The sequence below is a fragment of the Epinephelus fuscoguttatus genome, linkage group LG23 (assembly GCF_011397635.1).
Source record: "Epinephelus fuscoguttatus linkage group LG23, E.fuscoguttatus.final_Chr_v1".
Taxonomy (NCBI): Eukaryota; Metazoa; Chordata; class Actinopteri; order Perciformes; family Serranidae; genus Epinephelus; species Epinephelus fuscoguttatus.
In genome coordinates, this window is record NC_064774.1 from 9,291,706 (window position 1) to 9,313,539 (window position 21,834).

A 21,834-nucleotide genomic window follows, 5' to 3' on the forward strand; every position below is an offset into this window, starting at 1 on the left:
CTGTAATATTGGGATCTGTTTTTGATTTGCAAGGTTTTACTAAATCTATTTTGCATTCTTATTTTAAAATATAAAGCCCCATTTGTGATGTCAGGATGACACTACCTGTTTTCATATGTGGGTGATATGTGAAGCTTTGACTACATCTACTGTATGCTACATGGCGCAGTTGCAAAGCTGTGAGGTGGCACATGGTGTCAACTTTGGGTATCTATTATAGATAGGTGGCAAACAGCCCTTTGGCATCATCAATCGCAAATAAACTCAACACAATTAATTTACAGCTTCTAATCAACCCCCACAGTAGATGCAACCATTCTCCAGCTATTTTGCCAATAAGCTGCAGAGAGGAGCTTAAATTCACTCAGTTGTTTTTCAAATCACATCCGGTATGAAACAAGGAAGCAACAAAATGCAATGAAGGTGACAGGCCGCGCTTGGGTTTATTGTTCGCCTCTGTGAGACAGACTTCTGTTAGTTGCACTGTGAACACATTTACAATGCAAATCTCATTTTGTCACCATCTCTATGTTACATTCAGCTTCTCTGAGAGTCGTTCCCAACAGATCCCATTTCTTTGTGAATGAGCCTGTTACGCTGAGCTGTGATGAGCCTGGAAACTCCTCTGACTGGAGAGTTAAGAGAAACACATCCAGGCATACAAACGAAGAGTGTTCCATAACGTGGGAAGAAGAAATGGATCCCAGTGCTTCATTGATGACGTTTACGCATTGGACAATGGAGTGTACTGGTGTGAGTCCGAGCTGGAGAGTGCAGCAATGCCAACATCACTGTGACTGGTGGGTTTATATGGCTCATTTCCACCAGTAGAGGACGAAATACGAACTTAGTCTTGTGTTAGAAAAAGATCCTGTTTGTCATTAGAATGAGAAACTTTGTTGAACTTAGTATTTCAAAATAATGACCTATATCTTGAAATATTGAGTTAGAAACTTAAAATAATGAAAAATGTATTAAAAATAATAAAACTCAGTATCCAAAAACATGAGATAGTATCTTAAATTAGAAGAAACTCTTAAAATAATGACCTAATATCTCAAAATACTGAGGAACTTTCTCAGAATAATTACTTAGTATCTAAAAAAACAAGAAACTCAATGTAATGACATAGTATCTCAAAATAACAATAAACTTTTTCAAAATAATGACTTAGTAAAAAAACAAGAAACTCAAAATAATTAGTTAGTATCTCAAAATAAGGAGAAACTTCCAAAAAATTACATAGTAGGTCCATATAAAATAAAAGAGTTTTTTAAATATATATATATATATATATATATTAAGTTAGTCTTTCAAAATAATGAGTTTATAGCCTAAATAATGACATAGTAAGCTTTTATCAAAATGACGACTTATTTTTCTTAAAATATTAAGTTATTACTTTTAAAACAATGAGTTGAAACCCAAGAAACTCAATGTAATGACTTAGTATCTCAAAATACTGAGAAGCTCTCTCAAAATAATGGCTTAATTTTCTTGAAATATTAAGTTAAAAACAATTTAAGTTTAAAACAATGAGTTGGTATCTCAAAATAAAAACAAAATGTTTGCCCATCTCAAAATAATGACTTAGTATCTCAAAATTACAAGAAACTGTCTAAAATCATGACTTTATATCTTAAAACATTAAAATAATGAGAAACTCTCAGATTAATGACTTAGGGCATGTTCCAATACCAATATAGGTGGGTTTACTCAAGTGGGCCCCACATGGGTTATGCTACAGCTACCTGGGTACCAAGTGGGTATGGGCCCGTAATGGGCCATCTTATCCTGGTCCCACTTGGGTAAAACCACCCATTTGGGCAGCTGGCATGGGACCATTATGGAACCCTTGGACAGCCCCATAAAGGGCCCATTTTTCAGCTCATTTACTACTCATATGGGCCCCACATACAAATGTTGGCTGGGTCACATTACGATAACATGCCAGGGATTGGGATTGGGCCTAAGTATCTCAAAATAAGGAGAATAAGAGTTTTTAAAATATATATATATATATATTATACTGTTAGTCTTTCAAAATATAATGACACAGTAAGCCTATCTCAAAATGATGACTTTTCTTGAAATAATAAGTTAGTATATATGAAAATAATGACTTAGTATCTCAAAATAAAGACATAGAAGGCACATATCAAAACATTTTTTTTTATCCGTAAATAATAAGTCAGTATTTAAAAATAATGGCTTAATAAATCAAAACATTGACGTAGAATGTCTAAAATAATGACGTAGTAGGCCTATCTTGAAATGAAGAGAAAGTTTACTGGCTCATTATTTTGAGACTTCTGTAGCTTTATGAACCTACCAGCTGCTAAATATCCAACATGCAAACCCTCAGTTACACACCCAGCATGTCTAGTTCACCAGACTTCACCAGAAAATGACCTCTAAACTTTTTCCTGACCTTTCTGCTGCTGTGTCGCTCAGGTGGCTCTGTGATCCTGGAGGGTCCTGTCCTCCCTGTACAGGAGGGACAAGCTGTGACTCTACGCTGCATAAATAAGACAACCTCCTCCTCCAATATGACGGTTGGATTTTATAAAGATGGCTTCTTCATTGGCAGCAGCTCAACAGGAAACATGACCATCAACAGTGTTTCAAAGTCTGATGAAGGTCTGTACAAGTGTGGCATCTCTGGAGCTGGAGAATCACCAGACAGCCGGCTGGTTGTCACAGGTGAGACGAGCTCCAGCCATGTTGTTATAGCCCTTAAAATAAGATGAATATCAGGAGTTAGATGAGAAGATTGACGAACATGATCAATGCGTTTTTGCATCAAGGTCAAACTGTGTTTTTCTCATCTTTTGTGTTTAAGCTGGGCGTCCTGAATCTTTTCAGTCCCCTCTGGTGCGCATTCTACTTCCTGTGGTGGGCGTCTGCCTCTTGCTAGTCTCTGTGATGCTGCTGTGCCTCTGGAGGAGCCACAAAGGTCAGCCTGTTTTCGTAAACAAAATGACATTTTATACACCGGTGTTTCAGGGTTACCTGTGTCATAGAGGGGATCAGACCAAACCTTAAAGTGGACAAAAGTTCAAGTTATGAAGTTACGGAATTAGAATATTTACACAGCAGCTTGGACAGAGATAAAAACAAAGGTTTGAAGATTACTGACGGCATCTTTCATGTCTTTTATTATTAAAAGCTTGAGTTGTTTTTTAAATTCCAGAGCTTCAGTGAATGAATTGTTTCTAAAAATGAACAGACAAAACAGGCGCAACTGTGAACGTCACCACCTACGCAGGCCTGACTGCGATGGTAACAGTGGAATGTGCACACTACATAAAGGACCATGAAATATTTCTTTTATGCTTAGAAGAGCGACAAAAAGGTTTTGTGTTCCTGACATCAGTGGGAGGTGGAATCATGCACTTCTGGTTTCTGGTGTCACACATTGCTTCTTTGTTGATCGGAAAGACTGACTAGTTCACAAGTCTGGTTGACAACTTTAAGACGTTGGTGGATAAATCATTTCATTCTAGAAAACTGAAACAAAAGTCAACAGGTTGAGAGAAAAGCATGAGCACCGGGTGCTTTCATTTTATCTTATCTTTCCCTTCTTCTGTAAATATTCAGTCTGATGAATACGGAAAAGTTGATCATGTTAGTGTGGGGCTACCCAGAGCTTTACATCTGTCCCACAGACGACAGGCCTACACACTTATAAACAGCACCTAGAGGAAGATCAGCTCTGCACTCAGGGTTTCAGGTAAAGGTTGCAACCTCAGGCGCAACCTGCTGCTTCGCTCTTGAAAGCTGACACAAAAAAGGTGCAAGAGTAGCACCCAGCGCTTGACCTCGCGTTTTCCAGACAGTTAAAGACGCAAACATCATGCATCATTCCAATACCGGGGTCGAGGACACTGTCTTGTTTCTCCTCCACAGAGCGCTGTCCTTCCTGGACCAAGGAAATGGCTCACTGAGGATCCTCTTCTTCGACTTTTCCAGCGCATTAAACACAATCCAACTCCTTCTCCTGCAGGAAAAACTGTCCACAATGTGTGTTGACCCCTCCATCATGTCTTGGATCACAGACTACCTCACTGACAGGCCGCAGTTTGTCAGGCTGAGAGGCTGCACATCAGACACTCCCCCAATCCCAAATGGATCCCTTACAGACTTGTTGACTCAAGCCCTAAGCCCTCACAGACCTAGGACCAATTAGGTTAAGAGCTAACCTGATGGAGAACTGGGACACCACTTCCCCTCACGTAAACGTGGAAAAAAAACAATGGGAAGGGCCAAGACAAGGGCTAAGGGGAAGAAATGGAATTGGTCCTTGGTCTGTAAGGGCTTGAGTCAACAAGGCTGTAAGGGATCCATTTGGGATTGGGGGACTGTGACCAGCAGCAAAGGAGCACCACAGGGGACTGTACTCTCCCCCCCTCCTCTTCATCCTATACACTGCCGACTTCCAGTACAACTCAGACACATGTCATATGCAGAAGTTTTCAAACGACACTGCCATTGTGGGGTGTATCAGGGGAGGCACTGAGGAGGAGTACAAGAACACTGTGGAGGACTTCGTGAAATGGTGTCGACTGAACCAGCTGCAGATTAACACCGCCAAAACCAAGGAATGGTAGTTGACTACAGGAGGACAAGTCCCCACCTGAAGCCAGTTTCCATCGAGGGGGCGGAGGTGGAGGTAGTCACCTCCTACAAGTACCTTGGCCTGCAGCTGGACAGCAAGTTGGATTGGTCTGTAAACTCAGACCACCTCTACAGGAAAGGGCAGAGCAAGTGATACTTCCTGAGAAGGCTGGCTTCCTTTAACATCTGCAGGTGATATATCAGTCTGTGGTGGCCAGCATCCTGTTCTATGCTGTGGTGTGCTGGGGGGGGGGGGCTCAGCCTGAGACTGGACAAACCCATCAGGCATGCCAGCTCTGTGGTGGGCATGGAACAGGAGTCTGTGGTGGTCATGGCAGAGAGGGGAACCATGGACAGACTGCTGGCAATTTTGGACAATGACAGCCACCCTCTGCACACTACCATCAGCTCTCAAAGGAGCACGTTCAGTGGCAGACTGCAGTCACTGAACTGTTCCATGGACAGACTAAGAAAGTCCTTTGTCCCCAGAGCAGTCAGACTGTACAACAGCACCTGCACTAACTAACTTCTTATCCCAGTAGACTCATTTTTAGCTACTTTAAGCCACTTCTGCCACTTTACAACACATAATGTATTTTATGCCTACACTTTTATTACCTCCGCCAAGGAGGTTATGTTTCAGGTGTTGGTCTGTTTGTCTGCAAAATAACTCAAAAAGTTATGAACAGATTTTTAGACAGACAGAATTTTAAGGAAAGGTGCATAATGGGACAAGGAACAGATGATACAATTTTGGTGGTGATCAGTTGAAGCAAAGTGGATAAAATAATAAAAAAGTCTATCATCTGACAGCCTCAGCAGCAATTCCAATTCCTAAAAAGATGGTGAAAATAGCGCCATCTGGTGGCCGGAAAGCACGTCTTGTTCTTCTTGCTAAATATTGTTGTAATTCTAAAGTTGAAATTAATGTTCTGTCTTGGAAAAAAAGAAAGTGAAAAATACAAAAAAACATATTATATTCTGTGTTAGTACAAAATAAAAACGAAATAAATACACCAGAGTGTCTCCATGGTGAAGGCATATATAACCGAATAATGATAGTGATGCAAATAACCTAATTGTGATGCAGGCTGCAAAATCTGATGCAGAGGGGGAGGGAATATCACCTACTTGGCAGAAGTCTGCTCTCTCTGAGTGCTTTTCTAGATATTCTTGTATTTTACCTTTCCTTGATTTTATATTTTAAGTATTATTTTAATTGGAATGTGTGTCTTATGGAGCAACTGCAAGTGAATTTCCTTCGGGATCAATAAAGTATCTATCTATCTATCTATCTATCTATCTATCTACTGTGTTTACAATGTTACTGATACTATTCTTTCTCACAACTTCAACTCAAACCATTGTGTTGCCCCGCTCAAAATTTATCATTTGAAAATATAAATATCATAAACATGCAGGCGACTAGTTGACTAATGGCCCTAAATGACGACGACTGGTCGACTAGGAAAATTCTTAGTCGGGGCAACAGAAAAACAGTGCCACAGCAAATCTTAAATTATTTCACCACAACTCAGGTGAACTCCTACTGCAGCAGCCGCTCCTGTGACACAACACACTATACTTACCTAGCCGCAGGCAAACACTGTTTAATATTAAAGACACTCATACCTTTCTACTGCCACTACCACCACTCCTGGACTGTTAGGACCCTTTACATAAACAAATGTATTTAATAATCCTGTCATTTTTTTTGCAATAAAAGAATACAACACATTCAATATTTACATTAAAACCAATACACGATTTGCAACCCTGCATTAACTTTGCAACAAATTAATTCTATTTAAAACACAAGGTTTGTTCAGCTCACCAGGCAAGCATGTGCAGAGGAGTGAGGCTCACACACCTGTGCTCCATGAGCCTCATAATAGCTTCACTTGACTTCCCAAATAGTTGCCTGGGTCCTAGTGTCCGCCTGCTACACATGGTGGCCCTGGCCCTGGCCTGACCACTATTCACAGTTAACGAAATTTTGACCCAAACTTCGTCATGCTACTGCAGCTCTATTTTAATATTTGCATTTTTTTTTATCTTCATACTGTCGTCCAAAAGCCCAAAACCTCAAGTTTTCATTTCCCTTTTCTGGTTTATTTTAATTTGCCTTAAACAATGAGAACTTAAATGTAAACTCAGCATGGGTGTAACAGTGAGGAGTGTTGTGTTGCAGGTCAAATTGACCCTGATGATGTGTCGTACACTGATGTCACCATCACAAAGGAAGGTCAACCAAAGAGGGACAGAGGTAACACACACACACACACACACACACACACACACACACACACACATAGATACACACACATTGTTCACGCCTCCCACCTACTTTTGATCCACAAGTGTAACATGTGACACAATGAGTGATCACCGAAGTACAGTAAAGAAAAGCTAAGCACTATCTAAAGCAGTTAAAGTTAGCCCCAATGCTTGCTTTTTATTCTTTGTGTAAGAACTGTCCACCCCACCACATACAGTACTGTACCTTGCTTGCTGATAGTTCAGTAGTTTCCGTGTGTGTGTCCTCCTCAGAAACGGATGCAACCCTCTACTCAACAATCAAAATAGGACCCACCTGAGAGGAAACAGTGTTGAAATGCGTCCCTCCCCACACATCCAACAACCTCTCCTTCGAAAAGCATGTCAATCAAATCACCAGTACTGCCTCCCTCCACCTAAAAATCAAAGCTCGTCTCCGCGCATCGCTCCCCCTCTGCTGCTGAGACCCTCATCCACGCCTTCATCACATCTAATTGACTGTAACAGCATCTTTATGATACATTATCCTAAGTCCTAAATAAACTCCAAGTACATCCAGAGCTCTGCTGCCTGATCACATCACCCCTGTCCTCCTGATCCTCCACTGGTTCCCTACATCACATCCAAGTCAAAGTCCTTCTACTCACTCACAAAGCCCTCCATAACCAGGCCCCCTCCCACCTCACTGACCTGCTCCACTGCCACACTACTTCCTGCAGCCTCCGCTCCTCTGATGCTGACCTCCGGACTCCACCACTCAGGGCAGAGCACCAAACCTGGGATGACAGAGCCTTCTCCATAGCTGCCCCCTCCCTCTGGAACTCATGTCTGAATGCTATTATGTGTATTTTACTGTATTCTATTTTATGATCTTTTATAACTAATGTAAAGTGTCTTTAAGTAACATGAAATGCACTCAATATAATATATTATTATTATTTTCATTTTATGAAACTGAACAAATATTCAGTGCATGTTTGTAGAAAATACGGTGGATTACAGTCTTCTTTTTCTCAACATTGCTTTCCTTTTATACTTTATTTTTATTTGTCTACTCTGTCTCACCTCCACAGGTTTTGTTTTGTATTAATCTGTCCCATTTTTAACAATTGTACTAATAAACTACACCTGATCAACTTAATACAGTCAGAATTACAGTCTATGCACTTACGCAAACGTAGAAAAACATTTGCATAAATACACACAGACATGTTTAAAACCTTTGAAAATACAACACATTCTCACTCTCAAATTGTCACATGACAAACTGTGACGCTCTAGGTCCCCCTCCAGCGTCAGTTTTGGACGCTCAGGGAAGGCGTGTCAACTTCTGCTCCTTACATGCAGTGTGTCTCTTCAAAATAAACTTCAGTTTTCACAGAAAAAGTACAGCTTCCTCTTGTGGCACTTTTGATACGCTAACAATGTAGGTAAAACACTTTATTTTAAGTTAATTTCCTTAGGTTTAGACAACAAAACTCTGGTTAGATTTATAAATTAACATCATGGTTTGGCTTCAAATTCACACAAGAGATGAACAGCAAGCACCCAGGTGAGGTTCAGAGTTTGTTTGACCTGTCCACCACCCCTCCCACACTCCCTAGATGGACTTTATTGCTCTTTATATCACAGTAGTTCCCGCATGGTGCGTATCCATTACAAAAAATCCCCCTGTGTGTCAATGTCTGACGCAATCGTCTACTGACAAAACAGCGGTATTCGATGAGTCAGGCTGTTGCCTGCTGTGTCTGAACCTGCACCCAGTGCAAATTATATCACCATTAAAGGTGCCACTGTGCATCAGTGGCTGATGCTGTCATCGCTGATGAGTTGAGAGTCAGAATGGGCTGAGGTACCCTTCAGCATCAGTTTTGGACACTCAGGAAGGTTTCATCTCCACTCTCAATACACTTACAACGTTGGTAAAACATTTAATTTCTAGGTAAATTTCTTTAGAGTTAGGCAACAAAACTCTGCTTAGATTCGTAAAATAACATCATGGTTTGGCTCCTGGGTGAAAGTCGGATCCATCCACCACCACTTCCACCCAACCTGTTCAGACTCCGCTCTCTTAACTTAGGTTGTTGTCCTGCAGCATGTCCCTCTGACACTGCCCTGCTGTGTATCATGTCACCGTAAAAGGATGGCTTTTTTCATCAGTGTCTGATGCCGAAAGTCACTGCTCAAGCGCCAATACTCGAGACCGGGTTGTAGAAACTGCCGTTGTCGGATGCTTATCATCTGCCACAAGGAGTGCCTCTGCGGGTCTATGTCTAACACAATCGTCCACTGACAAAACAGCAGTATATGAATAGTTAGGAAGGAGAATGGGCTGAGGTACCCCTCCAGCGTCAGTTTTGGGTGCTTAGGGAAGGTGTGTCAATTTCCGCTCGTTTTCCGCTTTGTTTTTAGGTGTACTTTAAGCAACAAAAGTATGTGGTTAGGTTTTGGTTTGACTTTAAAAAGTAAGTTTTTTAGTAGCATAATGTAGTCACATAACACACCTTACACATGTCACCAGGCATACATCATTTGTGAGGTAGAAATAGAATTAAAGCCATTTTCATATGCATCGTTGCCATTGCAACCAATGCAGCAGGCAACTTTCCATGTGCACAAACCAACTTACAGAAAGTCCCAAACTCACTGAGGTAAAGTTTAACAGTAACAACCAAACAAGCAGTGGAGTCGTACATTCTGAAATAAGCAATCAATAGCTTTTGAAATATCACTGATATTCCCTGGTTCTTGTGTAAACTGAAACTGTTGCTGCCTCTGGAGTTTCCTCAACCTCCCCTCCTAATCATTTTATGCAGACTTGACTCGTGATGTACAACAGTTGCTCAGAGTGTCGGGAAATGCCGCCACCCAGTGCGTCTCATAACGCCCTGAAGGGTGTCTCGGTTCTTCAGTATCGCTGAGGGCCGCTGACCAAGCTTCACTCGCATCTGAGGAGTTGGAGGTGGGATCCAGTTGTACAACGAATTTGAAAGCTCTGCCTTTGTTTCAGCCTTGCGTTCACCCTGTTTCTTTCTCTCACAAAATTAAGGCAAAAAGTTGAATTTAGAATTTTTGTGAATTCAACTGGCTGGACAAGAATAAAAACTGAAACACGACAGAGGGAGTTTTTCTGTTCATCTGTCAACAGATGTAAATTATCTTGAAACTCCGCTGTGATTTGCTCAGGAAGTAGTCTCGAAGCGTGGGTGTACAGGAAGTTTCACCTGTCTTATTTGTAATCCTATTTTTAGAACTGCACAGTATCTATTATTTATTATCTTACTATGAACAGGCTCTTTAAACAGGTGCGCCTTCATTCCTTTCAATAATGATTTACTCCACTTCCTCATTGCCTGCCTGTTATTTTCCCACTATGAGCTTACACATTCGTCAGCCTGCTCATACAGGGATTTTGATACCTAATGAGAAGAACCTTACTAGGTGCTGATTTTGATCACATATCATTCATTTTTTAACTGCATTTACATAACTGTATTTTATTGGATAGTTCAGATCTGCTTCACATTAATGTGTTTGACATGTCAGTGAAACCACAGAAAGATTTAACCTTCTGACACCCAAGCTTTTGTTTGGTATGCATTTTTGATTTCTCTGTTTGAGATAAGTCGTACCTGTTAAGTATAAAAAACAGCTAAGAATTGTCTTGGAACAGTTAATAGTCCGCATATGGAGACATTGGGAGGACTTTTGATAGTCACAAGTGTGTAATAACGTCTAAAACTCTTAATTTCAACGCCTAAAAACAAGGCGGTCTCACCCCAAAGTTGTCAAAATGCAGCACTTGAGCAGTGTCTTGTGGCGTCAGACACTGACGAAAAAAGCCGTCCTTCCACATCGGCATGATACGGTCTCCATTATAATTTAAAGGCACTTGGCAGTCAGGGAAACGCGAAGGGGCAAGAACAAAAGTTAAGGCTGCAAAAGTCTGCATAGGGTAGGTGGGTGGATGGGTCCAACAAACACAGACTTTCACCCAGGAATGTTGTGTTCGTGTCCAAACCCTGTTCTTTTTTCTGAAACCTAACGTCATGTTTTTGTTGTTGGAAGAAAACAAACGTCAATTTGCGGTGTTGTACTAACGTAGTGCTTTTATTTTGAAAGAAACTATGCAAACTTTACATTTCCTATGAAAACAGAAGTGTATTTTGAAAGAAGACAATGCATGTAACAGGCAGAACTTGACACGGCATCCCAGAATGTCAACAACCAACACACCCAGGGTACCTTGACCAAACGTCTATATGTGACGAGATTGTTTGCGAAACAGGTAACAGATAGGATTTGTTTTATTTAGCTTGGCGCCACCTAGTGGTGTTGCATCGCACTGTCGCAATGACCAAATTGACCGTGGGGATCAAAGATCGCTGCTTGACAATGTCCACTCAAGAGTTAAACTCAAATTTCTCACATTTTGGTTTTCAAAAGCTATTATAAGTCTGTTATATGCTGCCCTAAGTTATAAGCTAACGTTATTATAAGTCTGAGTAGGCTTATTTTGTAATTACTTCCGTCAGTCACATAAGTAACTTTGCTACTAGTTAGCTAACAGTAGCAAGCTATTGTTATTGCTAGCTAGCTTACATGTATGGATGTAGCTTGTTTTAGTAAGTTAGATAACGTCTGTAGGGTGGTAGGTCAGGTTCGATCCCTTATCAGGACGAGGGTCTGGGTCTCATTCCGACATGGACCTGGGAGCAGCCGGAGGGAACGTGAATGAATTCTTTTCAGCTGCCATTGTGCTCATGACTCAACTATCTCATGCCCAACTCCTCCTAAGGACACGCTCCAGTCCCTGATTGGCTGACCGACCAATTTTGCAATACATGACGCGTTCCCTGCTATAAAGCAGATTTTTGCCGCTGAAATGTCGGCACCGGTGGCAGAAGCTTATTGCAAAGCCACTAAGTAACCTATGTAAATGCTGATAGTCTGATTTTAGTGTGACCACTACCCTGTGCAACCCACATTATTTTCATAATGATATATTTAGGAAAAGATGCTATCTGTTGCCTCTTTAACATAAAGCCACAGCCAAAAGCTGCAAATGTAGCTTAGCGTAAATACAGGAAACAGAGCAAAAACAGTTGTTTGCCTCTATCCAAAGATGTACAGACATTAAATTGCAAACCTCATCCAACTATAAGCAAAAAAAACCCCTAATAAATGCATTAACCAAAATGTTGACCCTTTCCTTTAACTAGACTTTTAAAGAACTTTGTCTTTTCAACCAAATTTAGCCAGTTTTAACCGAAATGTCTTGCAAACCATCAAAACAATTCTTACCTGATAATGACGTAAAAAGTGCCTGACTCATCTCTCATATGAGACGCATGGATGCCAGATGGGAAACAACCAGAAATACAAGTTCTCATCCATAGTATCTTGTGACTCTCCTGGCATCAACACCAAGGAAATACAGTAGTAGTATCCTTGTAGAGAGCCTAATTCTTTCCCTTTACCATCATCAGGGAGGTTTTCATTCTCATCTGATCAATAGTCAGCTGTTTTCTGGGGCTTTTTTTAGTAACAGATGCTACTGAGACTTATTCTGCATCCAGTTTCCTCCTACAGTCTGAACACAGTCTGCCTGTATGTGACTAAGAGTGTTTATCCTCAACATAACATGCGTAAACCTGTCCTGAGGCTGTGTCTCACTTCTTGCTCAATGCATGCTGTGATTGGCTCCAGCCCTTCCATGACACTCGCAGGGAGGGCATGTCATGTTTATCATATCATAACTTTTAATCTCTGATCCAAAAATAAACCAAGCGGTAGCCCCACCACATAAAAGACAAGAACGTGACAGTGCTCTCTGAATACAAAGCCTGATGGTACACGTTGACACCTTGATACTGGTCATGTAATAACTTCACTGGCTTTAAACTGTGTTTATGTGCCGGTTTTGTGCAGTTTACTCTTGTAATTTTGAAAAATACTGTGCGTGCAGTTGCAGGCAAGGCAAGTTTATTTGCATAGCATCTTTCTGACACAGAGACAAAATAAAAAATGCAATAAGGCAAAAACAAACACAGTGAAGAGGCAAATACAATTAATTCAATCATCAAATTAACCATGTCTACTGCCTGAATCTTTACAAGGGATCATAAAATTAAAAATAATTTAAAAAAAAAAAAGTCATTACATACACACACACACCTGTGTCTGTTTTTGTGTTTGAAGTGCCCCCTAGTGGTCGATTTGAATAAAACTTTCAGGTTGTGATTCAGGCACTGATGTGGAGGTGCCCTAGTTTTGTGATGACTGGATCAAGAAGTTAAACACATTAGTGCTGGTCTGGTCAGTTGGTTCAGTTTGCTTTGGTTTCTGGCTCTGACGCCACTGCTCCTGCACATTGCGGCAAAAAGACTGTATTGTTACATGACAGTTTCCTCAGGAGGTCTGTTGTCAATGTCAACTTTAGAGTGGTTGTTTTTATCCACTACCACCACGTCCTCTCCCAGAATTTTAACGAGGTCCACAGCAACTCTTCTTATCCTGATGAAATGGTTGGTTTGGGTCCCCCGTGGGGCATCTTAAGGCAAGTCCAACACAGACAAGCAGTAGAGCTGCTGCCAGTCCCAGTCCAACGTAGAGGCCGATCCTCTCCCGACTCCCTGGTTGTAGGCTCACTGTTTCAGCAGTTGTGGTAAAAGATAAAGAGTCAAAGACTTCCTGAAGTGGAAACTTTTCAGTAAAACAAATTAACCACAGCAGATTGAGAGAAAACTTTTGCATCAAAAGGGCTTCAATATAATCCTATTTGGCATCACTGGCAGTCATCATGAAAGTGCAACGCCATAATTTTTTACTTCACCAAAGCTGCGATGTGCATATTAAAGATATGAAGTTTGGCTTGCTACAAACTGTGTGCAGAAATTCTCCCAAAAGTACCACAATGCTTCTGTTGAGTGACTGACGAAAGTATTTGGAGGGATACTTGAAATCAGGCCTCATCCTCTGACTTTCCTTTCAGTTCATAATATATATATATTTTTGTTAATGACCAAATACCTGCAAAACTGGGTAATTCAGCTCAGGCAAAGTTTCTGTTTAGTGCTTATTAGTGTGCCAAAATGCTAAACTAAGATCCTTAGACTCTTTGTATAGTTTCATTTACTGAATTCTACTGAATCAACTTACCAGTGACAGTGAGCCGACATGTAGCAGTGCTATCACCATAATTTGTTGACACTTCACATATATACTGGCCCGAGTCATTAGTCCTGAGTCTGGACACATGAGCAGAAACACACACATGAACAACATCTGTACCATGACAATGTAGATGAGGTAAACATGGTTATGGATAAAAACAATGAATTTTTGGCTAATTAAATATTCTATAATTAAGGATCTTTTATTTTGTGTGAAAATCAACAAGAATGAACCAAAATCAACAAGAATGAACCAAATCCACTAAGAACGAACCAAGATCAACAAGAACAAACCAAATCCACCAAGAACGAACCAAAATCACCAAGAACGAACCAAGATCAACAAGAACGAACCAAATCCACCAAGAACGAACCAAAATCAACAAGAACGAACCAAATCCACCAAGAACGAACCAAGATCAACAAGAACGAACCAAATCCACCAAGAACGAACCAAATCCACCAAGAACGAACCAAGATCACCAAGAACGAACCAAATCCACCAAGAACGAACCAAAATCAACAAGAACAAACCAAAATCACCAAGAACGAACCAAATCCACCAAGAACGAACCAAGATTACCAAGAACGAACCAAATCCACCAAGAACGAACCAAAATCACCAAGAAGGAACCAAAATCACCAAGAACGAAACAGCAGTGGCAGTAGCATCTACAAAAAGAGCAGATTAATGAATTAATACACTAGGTGGGCTACATTTCTGTAAGCTCGTGTTGACATCTTAAAATCTTACATGTGTTCTGTCTTCTGCATATAATGTGTATTTTGGGAAACCGTAGGCTATAATTAAGCCTGACGACTCATCTGATTTAATATCGCCTTCAGAATTATCCGACACCACCACCACCACCATCAGTGAGCCCTCCACCAGCAGACATGGTACCACCAGTACTGCTTCTGAGGAGAGAGAAATCCCTGACCACAGGCAAGCAAAGAAAAGAGGAAGTAACTATTTGGGGATAGACCCCATGATGATGATGATTTTGATGATGATGATGATGATGATGATGATGATGATTTATGAAGATTGCTTTGTATTTCAAAGTAAATCACCCCTGGTTATATTTAAGCTAACATTAGTTAAGATGCATATTGATGCCTAAACGAGTAGACGAGCTTGGGCATAGTCAGAATAATATTATTATGTCATCATGGCTGACATCTGTCCTGTCCTCCTGACCTCAGGCGCCACCTGGGAAAATGATTTCAGTATTGCTTGATACATGTTTTCTGTTACCCAGGAAAAAGGAAGAGAGAGATGACAACCAGGATGCTCTTCTTGCATACCTGGTTGAATCAGATGAGAGGGCCGAGGCGAGAGAGGAGAGGATGATGACACACCAGGAGCAGAGCACCACTACTCTGCTGGGGCTGGTGGAGAGGATGGTCTCTGCCATACAGGGTGTCAGCACCCGAATCAAGGACAAAATTAAACAATTGCAATGAAGGCCCTTCACTTTAATTTCACTGTTATTTATGTCCAGAAAACTGACGTTATTTATTTATAGTTAAGTTTATTGTATTGATGATTCTTTGTTTACATTTTATACTTAAAGATTTATAGATTACTTTATATGAAGTTAAGATGGTGTTAATGTTTGAAGAGTGAACATTTAACCACAGTCTGTTACTGTATATGTTTTTTCATATGTAAGGAAGACATTTCACATTTTTTTAAAAGAACTTTGCTGTCAGTTTTTATTTTCAATTATTCTGAAACAAAGGCAGTGTAAAAGAGACATTCTGTCAATAAAGAACTTTGCCAACATAAATGCCACTTCTCTCTCAACATCAAAAAACAGTACACAATAACTAACTAAATATAGAGCTGGATGCATATGGAGTGGCAAAGAAAAATATGCATTGTAGTTGTGTTTTTCCTGGGTCAGTCGGCCGGTATCCAAAACAGGCTTCATCAGCCAGCATTTCAGTGGGTATGCAGGGTCTCCAATTATGTAGTGTCCTATGTCATGTCCAGCAATATTGACAGTGTGTTGTGTGAAAAACTGTCCATCTCCCACAATTTCCCAGAAATGGGACTGTCTCAGCACGCGTGCATCATGTACACTACCAGGAAAGCCTACACACACATCCCAGAACAGACCCTTGCCATCAACAACACCTTGTAGTATAATGGAGTGCCATCCCTTTCTATTATAAAAGTCACGTGGGAACAATTCAGGTGCTAAGATGGGGATGTGGCTGCTGTCTATTGCTCCAACGCATTGAGGTGCCCTCCACCTGTTGTCAAAATATGTAGCCATCTCAATCAATTTTCTGGTATCAGGGGTCTTGATATGGTCAGAAAGCAGCACCTTTATGACTGCATAGCAGAAGTCCTGCACACAACGGCAAACTGTAGAAATACCAACGCCAAAAAGGTGACTCACACTCCTGTATTCATTGTTGGTGGCCAGTCTCCACAGGGCGATGGCAATCCGTTTATTCACAGGCATGGGCAGACAGTAGTTCGTGGTGCAGGACAGGGCCTAGACAACAGCAGATGTAACTGAAGGACTCCCGCAACACCCGAAAGCTCCATATGAACATGTCGTCATCGAAGCCAGGAACAACACCATCCCACCATTCCTGTGAATGTGGATGTGCCCACACCCTCTGTCTTTTCATGGCGTTTATGATTGCCTGTGAAGTTAAAAGTTCCATTCAATTTCCACTACCAGTCCAGGCTCCATATTTGGTCCAGATAGCAACTATAACCAGCGACCCTCCAGTTCCCAACCCATGATTCTGTGGACTGAGCTACTGCTGTTTCTGTCATCAGCACAGGGGTGAAACTTTGAGCCTGAATCAGAGAAACGAACAGGATTTTCTAGCAGTAGAGTGCTTCCCTTCATACTATAAAAGCCTCCCTCCTGCAGGTCCACTGTGTCCAGCTGTGACTGGACGGGTCTGACTCCTCAAATTAACAGGGAAAAATCCAGGCAAGGTAGGTGTGTAGTGTTCTCATCTCTATGAACCACCAATGTAGTCTTAGGGAAACCACTTAGACTACAGGTCCTTTCATTTGTTGGAGAGGAAAGAAAATTAATAATTAGTCAGCTGTCAGCATGTTAGCATTATTGAAACACATGAACTCAAAAATGAAAGGCTCTGACGTACCTCCCGTTTTCGATACTTGTGTATCAAATATCCTGTGACTCCAACAACTATGATCGCCAGCAAGATGCAGAAAACCACAATTAGGATCACTCTGCTCCGACTAGACAGCCCACCTGACAGGAGCAAACAAAAAGAGACGATAAGAGCTGATGTTAGAAAACAACAAACACACAACATGAATGTGACTCAGTGTCAGGTCTGATAAACTCTAAAGCTTTAGTTATAATCCATCAGATTTCAGCCCTGAAACACAAAATGCCGAAAACGACTGTCTTGTGTTGTAGATTATCAGTGATTGCTGCCGGTGCTAAACTTAAAGACAGATATATTAAGTTTCCTGTGACTGCTTCACAATAAAAGCCACCTCATGTTTCACCAGTTGAACTCTTTTAATGTGAAGCAGCAGCAGTAGGAAATAAAGTATCAATGAGGTAAAATCACATCGTGTAACATGCAGACATCGTTCCCTGTGAACCAGCTGTGCATGAGTACAATTTGAGTCCAGTGCAGGAATGGCGGACCCCGCCACTAACAATAAAAACTACTACAAATACAAAATTTGCCTGGCTATTGCTGAAAAAAACAACACACCATTAGAGACATTTTGAAAATCTTATAACTTTAAACATGAAGCCTGACTGAAAAACAAGGGTAAAGAAACTTAAAAATAGCATGTTCATGCTGAGAACTCTCACTTCTCACTTTTAACGTCTTTGTCTTCCGTTGGATCAGACGTTTGTAGACTGATGGGTTGCAGTGGTGTTTCTGTTTTCTGAGCTGACTTTGGCTCTGGAAAAACAGAAGTTTCGCAGTGACTTACAGCTCTACATTTAAAGGAGACGACAGCAGTTTCTTATTGTTGACAAATATAAAATAATAGAACTTTAAAATATTTAAGCTTCTGACCTTATACATATACACACATATATATATATATATATATATATATATATACATAGACATAAATATATATATATCTATATATAGATATACATAAAGACATAGATATACATACATACCGATATATATATATATATATATATATATATATATATGTATATATATATACACACATACATACATACATACATACATATATATATATATATACACATACATACATACATACATATACATATATATATATATATATATATATATATATATGTAATTCCAGAATAGACATGTTTTTTTGTATCGTATAGAGAAGACAAAATGTTGATACATCAAACTGACTTTACATTAACTACATGATGATACAGTCGTGTGATTTTGTTCCAGCCACCACAGGCTTGAATCAGCTTTGAATGGCTTTTGACTGCTGATCAGTTTAGGACATAATTTATTAAAATCTCAAGCATAAACAATAAAGAGGAACAGAAGTTGAAACTTCTCCATCACATGCTATGTAGTGCTGTATATAGGTCAAGCTCAGGTTCAACTTCCTGAGGGGCACTTTGAGATACAGACAGTAGTCATGAGTACAACAAAACAGACAGTATGATGTAAGCATACAGAATCCAGTATGACACACCGTCAGGGGTGAATCATGGACATCAAGGGCCACTGCTTGTTAAGATCAGCAATAACATACGGGACAAAGGAGGATCTGTAACGCTTAGTGCTGCATTTAGGGAGGCAAAACCTCTGCCCTGATGGAAGCATCTAAAACTCAACATGGACGGGGTGTTGAGAGTCTGAGACAACAGACCGAGCTTCAGAGGTGACCCTCTCTTCATACAGATGCTGGAGGTCATTTAAAGTAACACCAGTGATCTTACACCACAGCTTGACCACTTTTTCCAACCTGTTCTTGATTTTAAGGCTCAGATTACCAAACCAACAGACCATGTTAAAGGAAGGAACGGACTCGATCAAAGAAAAATAGAATAATTTCATGATCGTCCTTTCTACATCGAAACTCCTCACCTTCCTTCTTAGCATTGTAACCAAAAGAATACAGAATACAGCTCTCTGAAATAACAATAAATATTGACTACGGTCATATTTGAAGTACATTCAGCACCAGCAGCTTGAGTACAAAAGACGCTGTATTAGATTTCTATCTTAAAACAATAGTGGTGGAAGCATACTGCTAAGAGAGTGACTAAACATTTGATTTGTAAATGGTTTGAAAGGCAGGGGACGACTTAACCTGCTTCTTCAACAGCTTCCACTTTAGTTTGTCGTGGAAGGAGTGGAAATGTTTACAGAAACGCACATGTAATAATGACAGTCATTACATGGATTATACTTATGTGTCGAATCAGCGCCATCTGCACCTCCCCAGAAATGTAACTACACGTCACAGCGACGCAGACCTCCTGTCTGTTTCTGTAAGCTGAAACCATTTCCCTCAGTGGAAACAAAGCTTTTATTTACTTTAAGTCTTGTGTGTGATTTATCCTGGCTTCATATGAGCAGAGGAAATCCCTGCTAGCTGCTAGGCTAATTTATACAATGTAAAATGCCATAGGCTGGTGCTAATAACGTTAGCATGTTGTATTTGGAAAACGTGTTTAGTATAAGACAGTTGGTTTGTCAGTGAACCTTGTGAGTTGTAATGGAGCCAAATTTTGTAACATTACCTGTGTTAAATGTTGCTGTTGTCCCTGGCTTCATATGAGTAGAGGAAAAGGAGGAAACTGAAACTGAAATGCTCATACCTCGGTGGTTATTATGAGTCCAACTGACTTCAAATGAATCCTTATACAAAGCCAAAAGATTCTCTGGCAGGATTTAGATTTCCTCTGCAAAGCAGCATGATTTTCTGTCACTACTTCAGAAGCAGATTTAAAATTCCAAAACATTTGCTATTTTGCTTGCTACAAATGTGTGCAGAAATTCTCCCAAAAGATCCACAATGCTTCTGTTGAGTGACTGAAGAAAGTGTTTGTAGGAATACTTGAAATCAGGCCTCTGTTATCCTTTAACTCTGTGCCATCATCAGGTCAAAATAATTATTGATTTCTTTGGTTTATGACCAAATACCTACAAAACTGGGTAATTCAGCTCAGGCAAAGTTTCTATTTAGTGTTTATTAGCGTGCTAAAATGCTGAGCTAAGATCCTTCGACTCGTTGTATAGTTTCATTTACTGAATTCTACTGAATCAACTTACCAGTGACATTGAGCCGACATGTAGCAGTGCTGCCGCCATAACGTGTGAACACTTGACACATGTACAGTCCTGAGTCATCAGTCCTGAGTCTGGACACATGAAGTCTGAGTCGTCCCTCTCTGAGGACGTCTTTGTCACACTGGACTCGTCCTGTAAACTGTTCATCCTGAGACTCTGGGACCTCAACACCTCCATGTAGATGAAACAGGACTGATGGTCTGAGATCAGTTAACAGTTCACAGTAGATATAAAGGGAGTGGAGGGAGCTGCCAGGTTTGGTGGTGAACATCCACTCCAGTGTGATGTTGTGGTTCTCCTCTGCCTGATAGGAGGTCTGTGTCACATTGACTACAAATGTTCCTGTTGAGGAGACAGAGCAGTCAAACACGAAAAATTAGAAAGGATAAACAGAGTTAAGAGAATGATAAATTGCTTTTTTACACCACTATTTTTACAATATGTATTAAGTAGTATATTTACGTTATAATATATTTTCATAAACTTATTTCGTAAGTTTGTTCATGATGCATTACCCAAGTGCATCATAAATGCAAGATATATATTTAGGACTTGAGTTTTGTATTCATCAAAGTCATAAAGACATGAAATATATAATAAACTGTGAGCTGTGTGGTAAAGTCAAGACATTAATTTAGAAAAACGTTATGAATTAAAAATGTTAAAGGTGATCACAGTAGATAAAAGTTCAATCATTAAAAACTCAAATCAATGCATATGTTCTTGATGTTTGCTGCCATCTGCTGGTTATTTTTAGATTCTTTCTCAGTTACAAGTCAGGCCCAGTGGAGTAAAGGCATCAAGACAAATAGTGCAGAAAGTGTGTAACGCTTTTTTCCAATTTTGAAATAAAAACACTGACTATTACCCCGCGCTTGCTGTTCTACCTGTTGTTCTCCTCAATATTTGATAAATGCTTTAATATTTTCAACTTGAATTATTGCATCCATACCATGACAATGTAGGTGAGGTACACATGGTTGTGGATAAAATGATGAATTTATGGCTAATTAAATATTCTACAAAATAGCTGTTTATGTCAAACATAATGTAATTAGTTCAGGATGTTCTATTTTGTGTGAATTTTGGAGCACCCTGCATCCCACTGAAAGTACTGGTAATCTGGATTTGGTAATCCAACACACTGGACCTTCAATAGTTTACAGATGTTCTCACTGACATATTTTAAAATGTCAAAGAAATAACAAGGAAAACGTGCTTTAAAGTGTATTTTGTCTTTTCTTTTTCTGGGTAATAACAGAAGGTGTAAACTAACCACAGACACTGGAGGTCAGGTTGATGAGCAGCAGGATGATGTAGATCACCTTCTTCCTGTGAGAGGAGACAGAGCTGAAGAGGAATGTGATTCATCATGATCAATACAGGGGTGAGAGAGACAAGACAGCACCCAGCCTTGATTATGGGTCAGAAACAATAGGTCAGTTTACATGCACACTAATATTCCACTATTATTCCCAGTATGAGA

At 40.2% G+C, this 21,834-nt stretch overlaps 2 protein-coding genes across 5 annotated transcripts in view; both read right to left on the reverse strand.

Moving 5' to 3' along the window:
• The window catches only part of LOC125884451 (myelin-oligodendrocyte glycoprotein-like), a 75,058-nt gene that overhangs the window by 12,224 nt on the left and 41,000 nt on the right, over positions 1-21,834 (reverse strand). The window lies entirely within an intron of this gene.
• Positions 12,781-21,834, reverse strand: part of LOC125884450 (uncharacterized) — a 57,176-nt gene continuing 48,122 nt past the window's right edge. Inside the window, exons 3-8 of one of the 4 annotated variants that reach the window (XM_049569414.1) lie at positions 21,625-21,698; positions 20,331-20,690; positions 17,913-17,999; positions 17,211-17,323; positions 14,056-14,144; positions 12,794-13,544 (exon numbers count right to left, since the gene is read on the reverse strand). In XM_049569414.1, coding sequence (XP_049425371.1) covers positions 14,133-14,144; positions 17,211-17,323; positions 17,913-17,999; positions 20,331-20,690; positions 21,625-21,698 — 646 coding nt within the window. In that variant the 3' untranslated portion in view covers positions 12,794-13,544; positions 14,056-14,132. Of the gene's footprint in view, positions 13,545-14,055; positions 14,145-15,773; positions 17,109-17,210; positions 17,324-17,912; positions 18,000-20,330; positions 20,691-21,624; positions 21,699-21,834 lie in introns of those variants that run through there. The other 3 variants (XM_049569416.1, XM_049569415.1, XM_049569418.1) reach the window with 3 other exon arrangements.